The sequence below is a fragment of the Tympanuchus pallidicinctus genome, unplaced genomic scaffold (genome assembly GCF_026119805.1).
Source record: "Tympanuchus pallidicinctus isolate F22 unplaced genomic scaffold, pur_lepc_1.0 scaffold3, whole genome shotgun sequence".
In the NCBI taxonomy this organism is placed as follows: Eukaryota; Metazoa; Chordata; class Aves; order Galliformes; family Phasianidae; genus Tympanuchus; species Tympanuchus pallidicinctus.
In genome coordinates, this window is record NW_026294747.1 from 89,841,866 (window position 1) to 89,860,185 (window position 18,320).

The 18,320-nt window shown below is 37.5% G+C and overlaps 1 protein-coding gene across 6 annotated transcripts in view; it reads left to right on the plus strand.

Annotated features, from left to right (window-relative positions):
* Positions 1 to 17,758, plus strand: part of PALS2 (protein associated with LIN7 2, MAGUK p55 family member) — a 50,126-nt gene extending 32,368 nt beyond the window's left edge. For all 6 annotated transcript variants that reach the window (XM_052693554.1, XM_052693555.1, XM_052693548.1 and 3 more), the window contains exons 3-12: positions 396 to 548; positions 6,458 to 6,610; positions 7,088 to 7,315; positions 8,297 to 8,428; positions 9,654 to 9,753; positions 10,331 to 10,399; positions 11,186 to 11,347; positions 13,940 to 14,142; positions 14,542 to 14,670; positions 16,689 to 17,758. In XM_052693554.1, coding sequence (XP_052549514.1) covers positions 396 to 548; positions 6,458 to 6,610; positions 7,088 to 7,315; positions 8,297 to 8,428; positions 9,654 to 9,753; positions 10,331 to 10,399; positions 11,186 to 11,347; positions 13,940 to 14,142; positions 14,542 to 14,670; positions 16,689 to 16,865 — 1,506 coding nt within the window. In that variant the 3' untranslated portion in view covers positions 16,866 to 17,758. The remainder of the gene's footprint in view (positions 1 to 395; positions 549 to 6,457; positions 6,611 to 7,087; positions 7,316 to 8,296; positions 8,429 to 9,653; positions 9,754 to 10,330; positions 10,400 to 11,185; positions 11,348 to 13,939; positions 14,143 to 14,541; positions 14,671 to 16,688) is intronic.
* The last annotated feature ends 562 nt before the right edge of the window (positions 17,759 to 18,320 follow it).

Below are 18,320 nucleotides of genomic sequence, written 5' to 3' on the forward strand. Positions count from 1 at the left end.
TTTTCCAAGCCAATTGCATAGTTCTGTTTTTGTTCTTCTAGAAGGTCTGCTTGTCCTGGGTTCTGAAGCAGAAAAAGTCTGAGGCTTGATACTGTTTAGAGAGGGCTGTTTGATGAATGTAGCATGGAGGCCATAGGAAACATGGACATGCAAGTGTATCTGACAGGTGCTGCTTTTAAGGTTTTTCATGTCACATTGTTAAGGACACAGAATCCTTCAGCAGTTACAAAGACAAAATATACAGGTTAGAATATATGTAATGGTTCCTGTTTTCCCACTGAAGAAATTTAAGAAATTTCCCACCAAGAAATTAATTAAAAAGTTTAAAATTTAGAAGTACTATTTACTTGAAACATAATTACGTTATAGTCGTATGTAATTATTATATCTTACAGGCTCACGAGAGATTAGAAGATTCTAAACTTGAGGCTGTCAGTGACAACAACCTGGAACTGGTGAATGAAATTCTTGAAGACATCAGTCCCTTAATAAATAAAGATGAAAATATTGCGGAGTTGGTTGGAATACTCAAGGAACCTCATTTTCAGGTGCCTCCTTTTTACTCCTTTTCACTTTATATGACTCACAGCATTACTGTGCACACATGGATCTTAGTACAGTAATGAAACAAAAACTGAACTATAGCCAACTTTAATGTAGGACTTTACTCTGGATGCAGGGTAAAGAAGTAGTTGCATGGAGTTAAGAATGAACATGACTTTAGCCTTTAACGCTTCAAGTACATCTTCATTCGTGGTGTTGTCTCTATTGTAAGACTCCATGTGTACTGGAGGTTACTCCAGTGCTTTATTCTTAGATTGTCCAGGTGGTCTCAGTTCCTGATACATTCTGTATTTCAGTTCAGCTTTTTGCATTCATGCTCATGTCAGATGTACAGTTTGCAGAATGAATTAACTTGATTCTCTTACGCCATGTGATCTACATTGAGCTTAAATTGCAACTTTACATCCTTCCCACTTAACGTGATGTTCTACTAAACATAAATGAAATTTTGACATTTTTGTTTTCCCATTTCTGCTACTCTATTACCAGTTTCCATGTTGACCCTTAAGGATTAGGATTTGTAAATCCTCATTGGATTTTGGACTTTCTAGGCCAGCTTCAACTTGTTTTGGTACTTTGCAGTAGGTCTCTTAAATGAAAAAGATAGCAAAGCTTTTGCCACAGCATAAACACATCCTTTCTTAGATAGGTACAGAGCCATTTAAACATTTTTTGTTATACGTGTTAAATCATGTTTGATTGGTTTTTGTTTTCTAAATTTTCAGTTGTACGCTATACAAACGTAATGGTGTGCATTACTGCTTAACTTGGATAGGCCTGGAAAGGCTGACAAACTGTGCCATGGCCTGTTGGAACTAGGGAACACTTCATTACCTCAACTTTCAATGCTGTAACTGTTGGTGAATGCTGTTCTGAAGAGTAGTTTGTTGGTCTCCCTTGTGCTCTTATTTGTGCATCATTACTAAGGGACCAAAGGCTTTGATTTAGAAAGTTACTGGTGAGTGACCCTTAAAATCAGTCTTTGATCTAGCAAAAACTGGGACTGGAAAAGGAAAGGAAGAGTTTGGAGGAATTGTTAATTACAGTGCAAAAATATTGCAGTCATTCTGTTTTTGTTCTTGTTGTGTTTTCATTTAGAAAGTTTAATTTATTTCATATCATTGTCAGACCTACAGTAATACTGTTTGATTCTTTTTTGGAAACTCATTTTAAAAATGCACGTGATATTTATTGCACGCTTTGAAGAAGATTGCATGTTCCCTCTTACACTGTTCCATTGGGTGAGTCATGAGCATGTACGAGAAATCAGTTATTTCTAGGCTCTCTGCTTCATTTGCTGCAAAAGCTGGATGGTACGCAAAGAATCGGGTCGGAAGCTAAAAGAAAATACGACTTAATGGATAAGATTGCCTTTTGAGAAGTAAATTATCACTCACTTTGTCAGAGTTCAGGAGTTCAGAATTACTGAGTTCACTTAAAAAAGAAAAGTCTAAAGCAGCTTAAGTTTTTGTGCTTCTGTTTCCATCTGGAGGCAGGCAGAAAAACAAAAATCCCTGAGGACAAAGTTGCAGTATTTCAAGTAAGTTTTTTTATTTGAGATCTCTTTCTCTCTCTCTCTGTTTCTCTCTCTCTCTCTCTCTCTCTCTCTGAAAGTTAGCACTTTCTTTTAGAGTAGTTACTTATCCTTTCCACCTCATTTTTTTCATATTCCCAATTCTTCAAGGAGGAGAAAAAGGAAAAAATTCAATGTGATTTGTAATAACAGAAAATGTAATTTTCATTCTGTATCCAGTTTGGTGAAGTTGTGTAACAAGCCGCCAGGAAGAACATAACTTAAAGTTTCATGGATTCTATTGTGTAACTCTTTTAGGAACTGGTTATCTATGTTTAGCAAGTGAGTAGTACTGCTTTAGCACAGTATCATCTTACACATATAATCTACCTTGGCATATAAGTGTCAAATGTGATATACAGGTATTTGGTGCAACAGCATATTAAGATGCATAGTGCTGAAAACACTAAACTATGGAATTGCACTTTTTGTTTTAACACTTTCACAGAAGATAAATTGGGCAGGGACTGGCTTATGGAGTATACATGCACTTATGATTATACTATTACGTTTGACTATCTGTTCCCTTTCTTTTCTCTTTTCTCATTTCATCCTGGTTTTTCCTCCCTTCTACTTTTTATTAGTTTAAATTACATTTTTTAAGGGGTCAGAGTGTGGAAAATATTAAGCTCTTATGAGTTCCACAGTATAGGTGGCTTTTGGTCAGGGCAGTATGCATGAAAAAGCCATGCACTGCATAGGGAAAGTTATAGCAAGTGTTGACAGTAGTTGGAGAGCAGAAGTGGTGAGAGAGTTTGCCTCGAGGAAAGAGCGAGGAGTTGGAAGCATTGCACAGTTGGAGAGGTTAAACATGCAGAAAATCACTTCTGCTGTTTATGGAAGAGCTCATTCAGTTACTTTCACCTTTCTCAGAGTTATGCAAACTGCTTTTAATAGTAAATTCTGTTGGCAATAAATGCTTCATCTTAAAACATCTCCTCAAGCCAGTTTGAAATGAACCTGGAATTGGAACATAGCTGGGCAAATAGTTACCATGCAGGTCAGGAAATGCTTCAGAACCTGCATAAATCATGCTGGGAGGTTTCTGATTCTGGATTTCTTCTTTTTTTTGTTTTTTTTTTTAAGTTTTTTATTTTTATTTTATTGTTTATTTTGCTTGAAAAACAAAGATTTGAATTTGGCTTCAGCGCTGAAGAGAGCCTTGAATGCTTAATATTTCTTTGTTTACAGAATTTAGAACTGTGCTTTTCTTTTTTACCTGGCAAATAAGTACAGCCACAGAAAAGTAAAGAATATGTTCTAAGTTAATGGATTACTTTTTGACAGTATCTTGCAGAAAGGAGCCAAACTGTCTGCCACAGTACTGTTTCCAGTGTTCTGTGTTTCTTGTGAAGTGCTGAGAACTCTTCTAAATGCCTTATTCAGGCACCATTGCTATTGTTTCCATGAGAACCTTTCCACAGTTACCCAGTGTTGGCTAGTTACTGATGCTGTTTATTTATAATATACTTAGGAAAATTTGAATCATTTATGAATGCAGACTGCTCAGTCCATGTTGTTTTGTGGACTTTGCCTGTGGTATTATAAATGTTCTATCACCAGTATGGGAAAGGTCAGATTTCAGGGGAGCATTGGAGTTGCAGGAGCAGAAGATATCCCTTTTTCAGATACCATAGGAAGGCAAAAAGTCAAATCCATGTAACTATGTTTCTTCAGTCACTCAACTGTATTACTAAAATAAGAAAGTAACTGTGATCAACATAAAATGTTGAAGAGTGATCCAGTAATATTTACTTGGCTTCTCCTGCCAGGTCACTTTCTTGTAAGTGTTCCTCAGGACAATACACCATGACCCATCTTGATGGAAACAGTCCTTTAAACCTGATGTAGAATCACAGAATCACTGAGGTTGGAAAAGACCTCCGAGATCATCCGGTCCAACTGTCCACCTACCACCAATATTTCCCCATGAAACCATGTCCCTTAGCACAAGATCTAAATGTTTCTTGAACGCCTCCAGGGATGATGACTCCGTCACGTCCTTGGGCAGCCCGTTCCAGTGCCTGACCACTCTTTCGCAGTAGAACTTTTTCCTGACATCCAGCCTGAGTCTTCCGTGGCACAACTTCCCTCTAGTCCCCTCGCTAGTTATGAGGCAGAAGATGCCAACATCCACCTCCACAACCTCCTTTCAGGCAGCTGTAGAGAGCCATAACGTCTCCCCTGAGCTTCCTCTTTGCCAGACTATCTATTCTTGTGTTTTGGAAGTGAGAGTTAGTTATGGGAATATAGTAAATGAACTATATGAGGTTGTTTTTTGGTTTTGTTTTGAAAATGAATATATTTCTTGTCTCAAATCATTTTGTAATTATGGGCAGCAATTTACAGTCCCTGATAGTCCTTCTGGACTCAGCTATCATGGAAATAGCAGGGAAGAGATTTTGTGATTGACAGATGGTTACGTAGCAGTTGAAAGAACTCATGCCTCTCCATGAAATGGAATGAATAAATAGGATGAGAATGTGAACAATGAGATGAGTTTTTAAAGTTTTTAAGAACTGAAGAGTATTATGGAGCATGTTAATTGGAAAAGAATGGCACTGTTTGTCTAGTAGTCATTTTTTGGCTGTGGATCCAATTGTAATCCATAAATTAGATAACTGTTCAGGGCAGTGAGCTGTACAGAATACTTGTGTGTGAGCTTTGTGAGAAACTGACTGGTTTGTGGCCAGAAATTTTGGCAGCAATTGTTTTCTAGCATGTGACCAAAAGAGAAAACTAGAATTATCACACAGGTCCATCTACTTTGTTTTGTCTGTGGTAAGGTGTCAAAAGACATAGCTAATACTAGTCGGTTTCATTTTGGAAATGTAAAAAGGGTAAAACATGTTGCTCACACATGTGGGCAAACAGAGATCTGTTCTCCTGGTTTTTGGATTGGATGCATCGTGGATGATGAAGAATTAGGAATTGCTACCATCTGACTGCTGCTTGATTTAAATAAATAATTGTTTTTTTCTGTTTCATTCGATTTGGTTTATGTCCACAATACCAGAGCAGCCACAAGCCTTCACGGTCTTAAAAGCAGGGGCAAAATTAGTAGCAGAATTAGTCGCTCCTCTAATCTCAAGTTAAAACATCAGCAGGGTCATTCTGTAGTGGGCAGTGTAAAATGGCTGCTTGCTAATGGCGCTTTGAGGATTTTCACATTGAGCTTAGCACTGTGTTAAAGTGGTTGCACAGCTTTTTAGAGGTTACTTACAAAAAAGTGGAACAGGCTGCATAGCAAAATTGTTAAATTCAATTCAGGCCTGTCCTCCTGTTTCCTAGTACTGTTTGCTGATTTCCTTTGACATATGTGTCACTACCACTGATTGCCCCTATGATGTCCTGTTCTCTTTATCTCCTTATTTGACACCGGTCAGTAATGTAACTTATGACCATGTCTCATCAGATCCTTTTTGAAACAAAGCTGTTTATGTTGCTTACGATAACATAGGCCTAACAGCCATCTCTCCTGCTTGCTTGCTTTCTGCTATGTGTCAGAGAGACTGTGCATCACTGGACACTTTTTAATGGACTATGTTATGTGGTGGTTGTAGTGTGTCCCTTTTCTTCCTTAACATAGCCTCTGCCATCCAATACACAAGTTTTATCTTGCTTTACCTGTACATATTGTCTTAGAAATATTTTAACTCTTAAAACACTTTTTTTTAATAACAAAATAAAATATAAATTCCATACTCTTCCTGAGATTATTGTATTTGTTTGGATACAACATAAATTTGAGATCTAAGCTCTTGCTTTCCAAAAGTGAATTCTGTCAACTTGGATTAATTTGCTGTTAGAATTCTGCAAGCAGAAACTACTCATTCTGCAGATTGCTAGAAATTCTTACATACCTGCAATTATCTTTAATTTACTCTTACTTCCAAATTAATGTGGAGGAAATCTTTTTTACATTAAACACAAGTATCTGATAATGAGTTATGTTCATCTTTTTGCAGCTGCTTGTTTGTTTACTTTAACCATTTGCTTGGATACTGTTTCATTAGGTGAAGCTCTTTTGCAGTTACTCCTTTTTCCATCTTCTTCCCTGTAATTTCACATTTGCCTCCCAGAAAAATTATATTTCTTCTGTGTTTTCTTTAGAAGAACATATTTGCCAAGCCAGTAGGGTTAGCAGGACATTTGAGTGCTTCTGTTTCATACAAGCATAAAAATTGATTTTTGGTGTATACCATATGAAATATGTTTTCAAATCAGATTCTAAAATGGCAGTTTCAGTGGTTATCAGCAAAATCTCTTTTAAAAATATTTTTCAGTATTTTAAAAATAGCTTTTTCTGTTCCCTTGTAGTCACTCTTGGAAGCACATGATATTGTGGCTTCAAAATGTTATGATTCCCCTCCTTCTAGTCCAGAAGTCAATAATTCTTCAGTGAACAATCAGATTGTTCCAGTAGATGCTATTCGTATTCTTGGAATTCACAAAAGAGCAGGAGAACCTCTGGTGAGTGATTGAAGATTAATAAGTCTTTAAATTAAAATGTAAGTGAAAGCATTTGCATGTGCCTAATTTCTTGCATTAAGTTTTAATTCTTAGCTTTATTATACTGTGTGATTTAATGGGTCATTATTGAGAGGTAGGAATAGGGAGATTTGTATGTTCTCTACCCTGTTCTCCCTAGGAAATCGTGGCCTAACGAACAGGCAGTCAATGGGCAGATTTACCTGCTAGCATAACTGCCTAATGCAACATCTGTTTGGCCTTCATAGAAAATGACAGGACTGCATGCAATCACGAACAGTGAAAATCTTGTCTGAAAGTACTCTGTCACTTGATACTTACCTTACTCTTACGTTGTGTTATTGTCTGACATCACTGGGGGAGACAGTGTCCCGTAGATGTATATTTTTCGCTTGAGATGATGGTAAAATGCAATTGAAATTCAGACAATTGTAAAGTAGGTGTTAATACTTCTTTCAGGGTGTTACATTTCGAGTTGAGAACAATGATCTGGTTATAGCACGAATTCTCCATGGTGGAATGATAGATCGACAAGGTCTTCTGCATGTAGGTGACATTATTAAAGAGGTGAACGGCCACGAGGTTGGAAACAATCCAAAAGAATTGCAGGAACTGCTGAAAAATATCAGTGGCAGTGTCACTCTGAAGATTCTCCCCAGTTACAGAGACACGGTTATTCCTCAGCAGGTCAGTAGCTCCTTTCTAACATTTCTGTCAAAAGATCTTCTACTTGGTACTTGAGCGAGTAAGATGAGGAGCAGACATGTTCTGAGATTTTTGTGTGTGTATTTAATGCTAGCAAAAGGGGTAATACTTGTATTTGCTTTAAAGTACATATTAGAAATGAGATTATTCAGTGTACTGAGATGATGTCTGCTTAAAAAATTATTAGTATCTTAGACTGATAAGCATTTGTATTCATGCAAAGCTGTTTCTTTCACCTCTGATAACCTCGCCACAGTCACAATGAACTGCAGTAAAGTGCTTGTGTTTTTAAATGATCCGTGTCCAGGTAGTGTTTCATGGAGTTCAGATATACATATTGCATTCAACAGATGAGTTGACTTTAGGAAGCAACTTGGGTAGTGCTTACTCCATATCCTTCTGCTGTTGCTGTAGACGGTCAGTTTAGCCAATGCAGAAGTGATTTGTTGCTCTGAATGAGAGCATTTGAAACATCCTGTAAGACTCCTTCAGGTGGTGGATGTTAATGCCCATGAAAATAATAGTTACGTTTACATTCAGCATATTTTGTTGGTCTTAAAACATTGAGTTAATAGCAAACATAATTCTTAGGATCAAACAAACCTCGAGAACAGAGTTTGAGCTCTGAGAAACGTTTGTGTTTTTAAGTAAGTCAAAGTTAGATTAGTAATTAAGTTGCATATACTGAAGTGAAAACACAAATACATTGTCCAGTCGAGCAGCTGGCTTTTTATTTTTGTCTTGCAGCTCCCTTAGCTAAGGTTTGCACTGCACATTACTTCTGCTCTCTCAGCTGGTTTGCTCTTTGTTTTTTTCCATAACTTGCCTCTTACTTGAGAAATGCAAATTCCATCATATCAAACTTGCTATGCTGTAGGTAAAGACACTACTTCAACTTGACAGATGAGTTAGTAAGAATGGATTTTGTAATGTTTAAGCACTGTAAATTTTTCCACATTTCAGGTTTTTGTGAAATGTCATTTTGATTATAATCCATATAACGACAACCTCATCCCATGCAAAGAAGCAGGGTTGAAATTTTCTAAAGGAGAAATTCTTCAGATTGTAAACCGGGAAGATCCCAATTGGTGGCAGGTTGGTAAATAAATCAATACTAAAAAAAAGAAAAAGTTTCATTAATTTCCTTTATGATAAACTTTTTAATTTAAACTACTTAACAGCAGATAGAAGAAAAATATTTACATTGTAATCCAGTTTCAAGCTCTTAGTATTGGAAGTGAAAATATAAGCAGTTGCAGTAGTAGTGCATATAAATATGTATATTATAGTGGTATAAATAGCTTATGTAGCACTGTGTTTTTACTGTTACTGCTGTTTTTATGAACACACACATGTTCATAACCAAAGTGCTCGGCATTGTTTCAAACATAAACAGCTCATCATGTGAGGGGATGCAGAAAATTTATTACTGCCAAGCTAATTAACTTCAGAAGTTGAGCAATCTCAAACTTCAGAGTAGTTTGACATTTAGCTTACGTGCTGTCTTTGGAAAAAAATTTTCAAAATTCTACAGCTTGTAACTTGTGGGTGTCCAGGAGAAATAAATCCAGTGTGCTTATGAACACCTTGATGAGTGGCAAAAATGAAATACATTAAACTAATATATGAGTATGGTTGCAGGTTATGCCACTGGGAAAGAAAGTTAGATTTTTCCTTGGCCATTCTGTAAACTGTAGACTGTTACTGGGAATTCATGAACTGTGAAAAATCAGAGAATCACTACTAGGTAAAAGCATACATCTCGAAAAGCAAACAGGTCTTGCTAGCAAGTGACAGGCCAGCTAGGTATGGGAAAGTGTAACATCTCATAACTGTGTGTTTGTATACGTTAAGCTTGCAGAGAATTGAGCCTGCCACTAAATGATTTTTTTAGAAATTCTGAGCCAAGCTTTCATTACCAAGAATACTTATGTTACTCAGATTTAAATCTCTAGTTACGTAGTATAGAAGCTTGAAGGCATTGATGAGATCTGTACGTAACATTCCCAGTTTGTAAAATGACAGTTATTAAGCTATGCTGGAATCTGTTTGAAGTTGCTCAAGAATACAAAATAAAGGTACTGTGTACTACAATGCCTTGAGTTTTGTCACTTGAGAGCTGTAGCTGTTGAGTTCCATTTGGGATTTTTATGCTGAAAGTTTATGACTGGCTACAGGAGGCTAACAGAATGGGAACCAGTTACTGCAGAACCTTCACCACTGAGAAATTTGGTCAAGGTAAAAGTCAGTCATCGAGATGTCATGAGAAAAATGCTTCTTACATGTCTCCTCTGATTTTTTTTTATTTTTTAATTTTCAGGCTAGCCATGTCAAAGAAGGAGGAAGTGCAGGACTCATTCCTAGCCAGTTCCTGGAAGAGAAGAGGAAGGCTTTTGTGAGAAGGGACTGGGACAACTCAGGTGAGGTTTAAGAGATTTCAGGGTTATGTTTTGCTCTGACTCAGTTTGTTTCGCTTTTACTATCTTCTCAGATACTTGAAAATTGTTGTATGGGAATATTGCTAAATGCTTATGATTATGTGTGCATGGTTTTGGCTATGAGTGAAGGGCAGAGGCTAAAGTATGTGCTTAGTCTTTGTAGATACATGAATCAGTTTTACTACCTGCTGATGAAAAGCTGAGTGAGGTGGGAAAGCTGTACGGATTACTCTCTTTTATTCAAGATGTTTTTATTATATGCATTAAAAGTTAATAGGTGTTTTTGAAAGATTTTTCTAGGATTTTTTCAACTTTCTTGGAAAACTTTTTTCTTCTGTGTTCTATTCTTTCTGCACTCCGTAATGTATGTGAAAGTAGATGTAATGTCCTTCCCTAGAATAGATGACTTTGGAAAAAGGAAGGTAATAATTTATTGAAAATAGTCTTTTCAAGTGCAATTAATGTAAACTTACACGTGTTCATGGAAGTCAGGTATGTAAATACTTTCAGGAAAAATGTTGAGCAAGAATGCTGATTTTGGCTCAATTTTTATCTGTAGGGCCTTTCTGCGGAACAATAAGCAGCAAAAAAAAGAAAAAGATGATGTATCTTACTACAAGAAATGCAGGTATCTTTGAATTTTACATATGAATCGAAGTTCTCTATGCTTTTAAACTTGAATAGTCTGGTGTATCCAAAGGTGAAAGATTTGCAGTGAAATATTTGGCTAGGCAGTGAAATTTGGTCAGGGAGGTTTGTTGTTTAAAAACAATTGTGACCAGTGTAGATAAAATGGTGCCAAGTATACATGTTTCAATAGGTGGAAGTCAGAGAAGAACTTTGTGTTAAAAGAGAAAAAAAATTATAACTTGCTAGTGAACTAAGGGAGGTGATCCTTCTCTGCTCAACACTGGTGAGGCCACACCTGGAGTCCTGTGTCCAGCTCTGGGCTGCCCAGAAGAAGAGACAGATGGAGTTATTGGACAGAGCTCAGTGAAAGGCCACCAATAGGTCAGAAATGGAGCATCTCCTCTATGAAGAGGGACTGAACAAGAACTGGGAATGTTTAGGCTGGAGAAGAGAAGGCTAAAGGCAGAGGTCTCATCAATGTGTAGAAATACCTGAAGGAATGAGCTGAGACAGCAGAGCCAGGCTCTTTTCAGTGGTGCTCAGCAAAAGGATAAGAGGCAGTGGGTACAAAATGAAACTCAGGGATCTCTGAACATCAGGAAACACTTTTTATGCTGTGTGTGATTAAATGCTGGCACAGGCTGAATGCTGGCGTGGAATGGTTGTGGAACATTCCTTGGAGATATTCAGAAGCCACCTGGACATAATTGGCTGTTAGAACTCATTTTCTTCTTACATTACTGAATAGGTATTAACTATTTTTTTGGTATTCTTCTTAATATAGAATTTGATCGTCACGAAATCCAGATCTATGAAGAAGTAGCCAAAATGCCTCCTTTTCAGAGGAAAACACTGGTCTTAATTGGGGCCCAAGGAGTGGGACGAAGAAGTTTGAAGAATAGGTTTATAGTACTGAATCCTACTAGGTTTGGAACTACAGTGCCATGTAAGTTGTCAGCACTCCTGGTGTAATACCACACTTTGAGTTTCTCATCTGAAAAATGTGGGAAGTTTATCCCATTCATTGGTGGTAGAAGTAATTTCTCAGAGTGTGTGAATTGTTTGTTGTGGGAAAACAAAAGAAAAAAGCATTCTTCATCTTTTCAGACAACGGAATTAGCATATGACAACAGTTAAGGTATTTGCAACTACCAATTAACTGTAACTGCTGCTGCTGAAAACCACTATTTAAGTATCTGCTGGGTTCATTCAGTGTCAGTTGCCATCACTTGAGGGGATCATAGAAGTTGCTAGCAGTCTTCTGTAATAATCAGCCAGTGGAGTTTCTCAGGTCTGCTTTGTTTTTTGTCTGTGGAAGCATCCTAGGCATTATAAATTGTTACTGAAGTATTGGAAGCGTAGGAAAAGGAAAGATGTAAACTCCCAATGAAATGGGAGTGTTTGTGATCCCTAAGGTCCGTATGATTATCTGATGTTTTATTCATCTGGCCTCAAACCTATGATCTTTGTTTTTTACTATCATCTTCAGAAAAAGAACCTCCCCTCCTCCTCCATTACTGAAATATTTGTTTTTTTCTTGTCTTTGCTACAGTTGGTTACTTTTGCTCACTTACAGGGTGGGTGGTGGTGGTGTTTGCTTTTTTTTAAAAAAAAACCCACAGCTTGTCAGTCTTCTGTTTGAACACAGATGCGAGACCCTTCGCTGCATTACTATTCTCCTCCTGCCACCTGCCCTTCAGAATTTCAAAGCCAATTTGTTTCTCCTGTTTCCAGTTGGAAAGAAGTAGTGCTGATAATAGGAGAGGAGGAACAGGTCTTAAATGAGATGAACTGTGCCGTGTGAGGGGAGAACCTCTCTTTCCTAATGTGCTCATTGTCTAACCATTAGAACTGGCTAATTCTAAGGCTAAGTGCACAAGCCTTTTGTGAAACTAATAAAAAGGTTGAGGGCACAGTGTTATTTTTTTTTAATGAAATCTTCCTTTGGAAATCCCATTATTTATTAACTGGCAAAGTAATATGAAACTTTGTTACTTCAATTTTTTTCCTCCTTTTTAAAAAGCCCTCAAAATTACTGATGTCTCTAAAACACTGTATCTACATATCAATAATGTAACGCTGTGTTAAAATGCTTTCACTTGGAGCTCTTGAATACCCTTCAGGGTATCAAAATACACTTTCCCAAGCACCTGGTGGTTTCACTGTGTGCATTAAATCTGCAGTTTGTTATATATGACATTTCTACTTTATATTGAGATTTTTCAGTAGGGTGATCAGTAGTCAGCGTAATCAGGCCTCAGTTTCTTTGATTAGAAGAAACTTCTGATTATTCACAAAAGACTTTTTTTATGTATGTTGGAAGATGGCTGAGATGGATCTGTGATGCCATAGGGTAAAGCACGTCCTTAGTGTTGAGCCCAGATCCAGCAAAAGTGGCTGGTTTTTGAGGGTTTTTTCCTGCAGTTTGGGTAGCTGAACTCAAAGCTCATCTTCTGCCTGTAAGCGATCACAGCTCACTCTCCAAGGTTTATTTCAAACTGCTCCTTTTTTTTTTTTTTTTTTAATATTGTATCAATCATTTGACTTCCAGTCTGACTGTGGAATCTTGTCTAAGATTAGGTGTTGGAGTAGCACTTGTATTACTAACAGCTTCAGAAGATTCTTGAGTTCTCTGTAATAGTTAAGTTGATAGAAATCACTGGAGAGGTGGGAATGCTTTTTAGTTGTATCACAGTATTACAAAGGCATCCATTCACTGTTACTGTAAATATGTTCCAGAGTTCAAATCTAATTGAATGCAAATAGTGGGCAGTAATACAGTGATAGGGCAGCAAAGTAGGTAATAATCTGGTATTTTGTTTTATAATGTAATTCCATGTTCTTGCTTAAATAATATCTGTGCTGTAAATTGTGGGCCAATATCTAAGCTGGCTCATGTTTCACTTAAGTGTGGGCTTTAATTTCTGTGCAGTGAACATTCTTCGCTGCGAAGGGTAAGTTGTCCTGGCAAGTAGCATCAGCTGGCCTCCACCGAGTTTCTCATTGCTGTGGCTGGGCTTGTTCTGGCATTGGAGCTAATTTTTCTTAGAGCTACTTCAGGTGATTCTGCCTTGAATAACAGTGAGTGACGTATGTGATAATATTTTTGGGGGGAGTAGGACGGGGTGGATCTTGATGTGTACTCGCTTGGTTCTCAGAAGTCAGTTTGTCATTTGTGAGTTCCATTTCATTGAAGTTCCATTTCATTTGCAAGTCATTTAAATAACTATTTTCAGTCAATAATTAAGAAGATGGTATAAATGCATATTGTATATGGTTTGTAGGAGCAATGCAAAGGAAAAATAAATATCTAAGGGTAAGCAGTGTGTAGCAAAGAACAGAAATAAAGAGCATGGGAAGGGCTGTGCACAGTTCTGGAATGTATGCTAGAATAACTGATGACTCCGTATATGGAACCATGATAATTACGCTTCATTCCTTATCATAATCTCCATAATTTAAAGGCAGCTCAATCTTGTGCATGGATTCCAAGTACAAAAAGATTAACATTCAGTTTGTATTTTAAATTTTTTTCAAGTTACTTCACGAAAGCCAAGGGATGATGAAAAGGATGGACAGGCATACAGATTTGTGTCACGAGCTGAAATGGAGATGGATATTAAAGCTGGCAGATACTTAGAGCATGGAGAATATGAAGGAAATCTTTATGGCACTAAAATTGATTCTATCCTTGAAGTTGTTCAGACAGGAAGGACCTGCATTTTGGATGTGAATCCACAGGTATATCATTCATAATGTTACACTAAAAATGTGGAGTATAATGTTGATGAGGCATGCCTTTAAATCCGAAGGCTTCTGACCTGGTTGAAAGATTATGCTGCCAACTGGATTTGTGTGTTTATGGAACTGAGCTGGAGTAAGTTACGAAGATGGTGGGAAAAAACAGATTCTGCATGGAAGTGGGAGCCTTGCAGAGTAGCAGTTGCTCTTTTTAACCAAGAAAAAAAATGATGCTGAGCATTTCAAAGGGCGATGTAGGAGTTTCTGAAATAAAAATCTTCTTCCATCTTGTATTTCTACTGGTTGTAATGTAATAGTCTTGCAGTGCCCCTTAAGTAAAGGGGATGTTTGAGTCATTCTCATACTTTTTTTTTCCCTCTCTTTTTTAATTGCTTCCAGGCCCTGAAAATACTGAGGACTTCAGAATTCATGCCCTACGTAGTGTTCATTGCTGCTCCAGAGTTGGAGACTCTGCGCGCTATGCACAAGGCAGTGGTAGATGCTGGAATTACAACCAAACTTCTCACTGTAAGCAGATTATTTCATACTTACTTTGCTTTGAACAGGATGTTCTTTATTTATTTTTATTTTTTTAATTTAATTTTTTTTCTAAAACTGAAGTCTTCAAGAAAAGTAAGGCAAGATATTTGCTGATTGCTTACTAGGAATTAATTAAACACTATGTATAAGGCAGAGTGCTTCTTCCTTAAAAATAGCCCTCTTACAACAGTGTTGATTACTTGAATTATCTGGAATGTATTCTTTGGGAAGGGCCACCTTTGATTATTTACAGCGAGTTATAGATACCTTGATGGCAGGAGATGTTCTTTTATATAAGCGCTTTTCCTTCACTTCACCACCTCACCCCCAGCACAGTTGTTTTTTCAGGTTTGTCTTTATGTTATAGGTGTGCCTTAAAAAGGTAATCTGTAATCCTTAGGAAAGACATTACAGGCTGTTTGGAAAACAAAAACAAAAACCAACAAAACAGAATCAAAATAAACAAACAAAAAAGCCAAACAAAGCAACCAGAATTCAACTGGACCTCATTTCCACTGCTGCAGCAGCACACACTGCACCAGAAATGGCTGAGAGCTGCCAGAAAAAGCAGCATTGAATAGCTTCTCCTCCTGTGATGTTCCTTGGATTTGTCATGTAAAGCAAAGTGGTACATTTTATTCCTCAGATCCTGTCTCCTTTTCCGAGACCCAGCGGAGACAAATGAGAGGCATAGCAAATTATAAATGTTCTGTACGGGTTTGAACTTTCCCACTGCACGACCAGTGCAAAAAAATAAATAAAGCTCAGGCTGGGCAGTTAATGAAATGATTCTCTACGCTCAGCAGTACGTCTTCCCCTTCTGGGAAAAGCCCTGGCATGCTGACAACTCAGCTGTGGTTGTATAGCTTAGATACTAGTAATACCTTGTGTGATGCTGATGGGGCATTCCAAGCTATAAAATGAGATTTAATTTGTACGGAAGTAATGTGGGATTTGTCTTTTTTTTCTCCTGAAACCTGTGAGATTCTGTTCTGTAAACAATCTGAGAAACCCTAGTTGTGGACTCAGGTTGTTATGGATTCTGGTATGTCCGTGGGTGCTTCGTGTTTCCTCCTTCCTCCAAACACTGACTTTTGCCTTGTGTAATCAAGAGGCAAGATTAAGACTGTCCAGACAAGTATAAAAGTAATTTCCTGCACTTCCTAAAATTTGATTCCCTAAGGGACATCCTTGCTTTTGTTTTACTTCCCCTGTGAATAAGAAAGAGGATAGTTACATTTAAAATATGCACTTTATAAATCTGTACGGATTCTGCATCGTGATGTTGGACATCTGCAGCTTCCTGAACAGAGAAGAAATGTGCATTTAACGTATTGCATTTAACATCTGCTAGTGGGTCTGTCTACACCATTCCTGGCTTCCCAGGCCGCTGTAAGAACTCTGGCTCCTGTGGTGCTGCATTTGCTTCCCTCCTTCATTTACTGTGAAAGGAAGGCTATTCACATAGTTCTTAATTTTGGCTTTTGTATTTACCACTGTAGTGGCATTTTAAAGATCTGAGATTCATTCAGAAATGCAGCTTTCATGATCTTTCATTGCACGCTAATTCAAATGCTTGGGGTTTTGGTGCTTTCTGTAGGGAAGAAAAAAGAGGCATAAATAAATGTACATAACCGACCCAATTACTCCCAAAGCATTACCTGTTTTGACTGAATTGTCAGTTGCCTCCACAAAGTGACAAACTGTCTGTTGTGCACACAGGGCCCCTTTCATGTGCTGTTATTGACCTACTTAAAAATGGCCAGCTGTGCAATATTTGGTTTCCATATTTAACACTGTTGACATCAAATTTAAATTGTCAGTCCCGTCAGTGCATCTTAGCTTGAGGGTTTTGTGGCTTCATTGTAAATATTTTATTTTCTTAATACGTAGCAGTATCAAGCTTTAAATGAAGCCATTCATACTACATCACAAACTGGTACTTCTCCATTGGTAAGGATGTGGCAGGTCTTCTGTTCTTAGTAACTTCCAAATGCTTCCAACAGGACACTGACCTGAAGAAAACAGTGGATGAAAGTGCCCGGATCCAGAGGGCGTACAACCACTACTTCGATCTGACCATTGTAAATGACAACCTAGACAAAGCCTTTGAGAAGCTGCAGACTGCTATAGAGAAACTGAGGCTGGAACCACAGTGGGTCCCGATTAGCTGGGTGTACTGAGATTGCTGAAGATGAGCTTAAGTAACAAATAAAATCAACTGCAGGAAACAAACTAACGTGACAAGATGTGGTGTAGATAGCGATGATAACTGCGGCGCCTGCGCATTTTTACTCTGTGTATATTCAAAAGTACACTATTCTGACTTTTTATAATAATGCTGAAGGGAAAGTGTACTTAAATATGTAATTTATTTTAATTTTTCTAACTTTTTACAGATAACCTTTCTATTCATATCACATGAAGGAAATGCGTTTAAGCATTTTATACGTTTTGATTTAGTACCTTTGCCTTTTTCATCTGAGAAACTTTCAGTCCTTCACTTTAACATTTACATCTTGGTCTTACATTTTCACTGTGACTAAAAAGAGGATACTTGAAACAATTTTTGTAAAACTTGTTAATGTCAGTGTTTGACCGGTCAAAAGTCTATAGCTCCTATTAGGAAACAACACTGGTTTCTTTTTTTTTTCCTTGAAGTAATGATTTGACAGGAGTAGAATTTCAAATGCTAAAAGCAACAAGTGACACAGCTCCATTGCTCCAGCTTCTTTCTGCTGAATGTTGAAGCATTCTCGATGTTTCACAGATTCCTGGTGTCTCTTGATTTAGACAACTGTTCTGTAGGTTCCCTTACGTGTTTCTTGAAATCACATGAAGCAACACCTTGCATGCTGCTCATCAGCTGTTCCTGGGAGCCAAACCGTGTGAAGCCTCTTGTGGTGGAAGTACCTACGGCAGGGAGCGTGTATGCAAGGTAATTCAGTGCAGTGCTGAACAGCTGGAGAGAGAACCTGATAGCGGAGCCTTGTAGAGTAAAGCTTAGTATTTAGGACTGTTGTATTCATGCGTGTGAAAACACATTGATTTTTAAAAAAGCAAACAAAAAAAGAACCCAAGCCAGAATTTTCTTTTCTTAGGACATCATTGATGTTTAAATAGTGATCTGTGGCTTAATTTCCTGAGATATCTTGTGTTCTCTTTTGGAAAATTTGTATGATCAACTGTTGTATTTTTGAGTGTGATGTAATGGAATTTCTGTGCTCTTTGTTGCATTGTGTTTTTAATTGATTTTTTCATTAGGTAGCTTGTAAATTGGAAGCTTACTGCTAAAAAGCCACGCTGTTCATAATTTTTGTGCTTTACAACATACTTCTTTTTGTGTTTGGTGACAGTTCTCCCCTTTGTAGGCTCATAGACGTAAGTCATGTTAGGTTCATTGATCAAAGCTTATGCTAATGTAAGTTTCTGCTTGACAAGAACAAAACGAAAATACAGCTTGTCACTGAGACACGCTCTTTTTGTGATCACATTTTATATTACCCTGTTAGCTGTTGTATATAGCAACATTCACCATCGCTTTCCAGGCTAACAGAAGTCATCTATTTGCTTAATTTCTCTTCCATCTGATGACAGGCACCTTGCTTCTGAATTCTTTTTCAACACCAAAGTGTGAT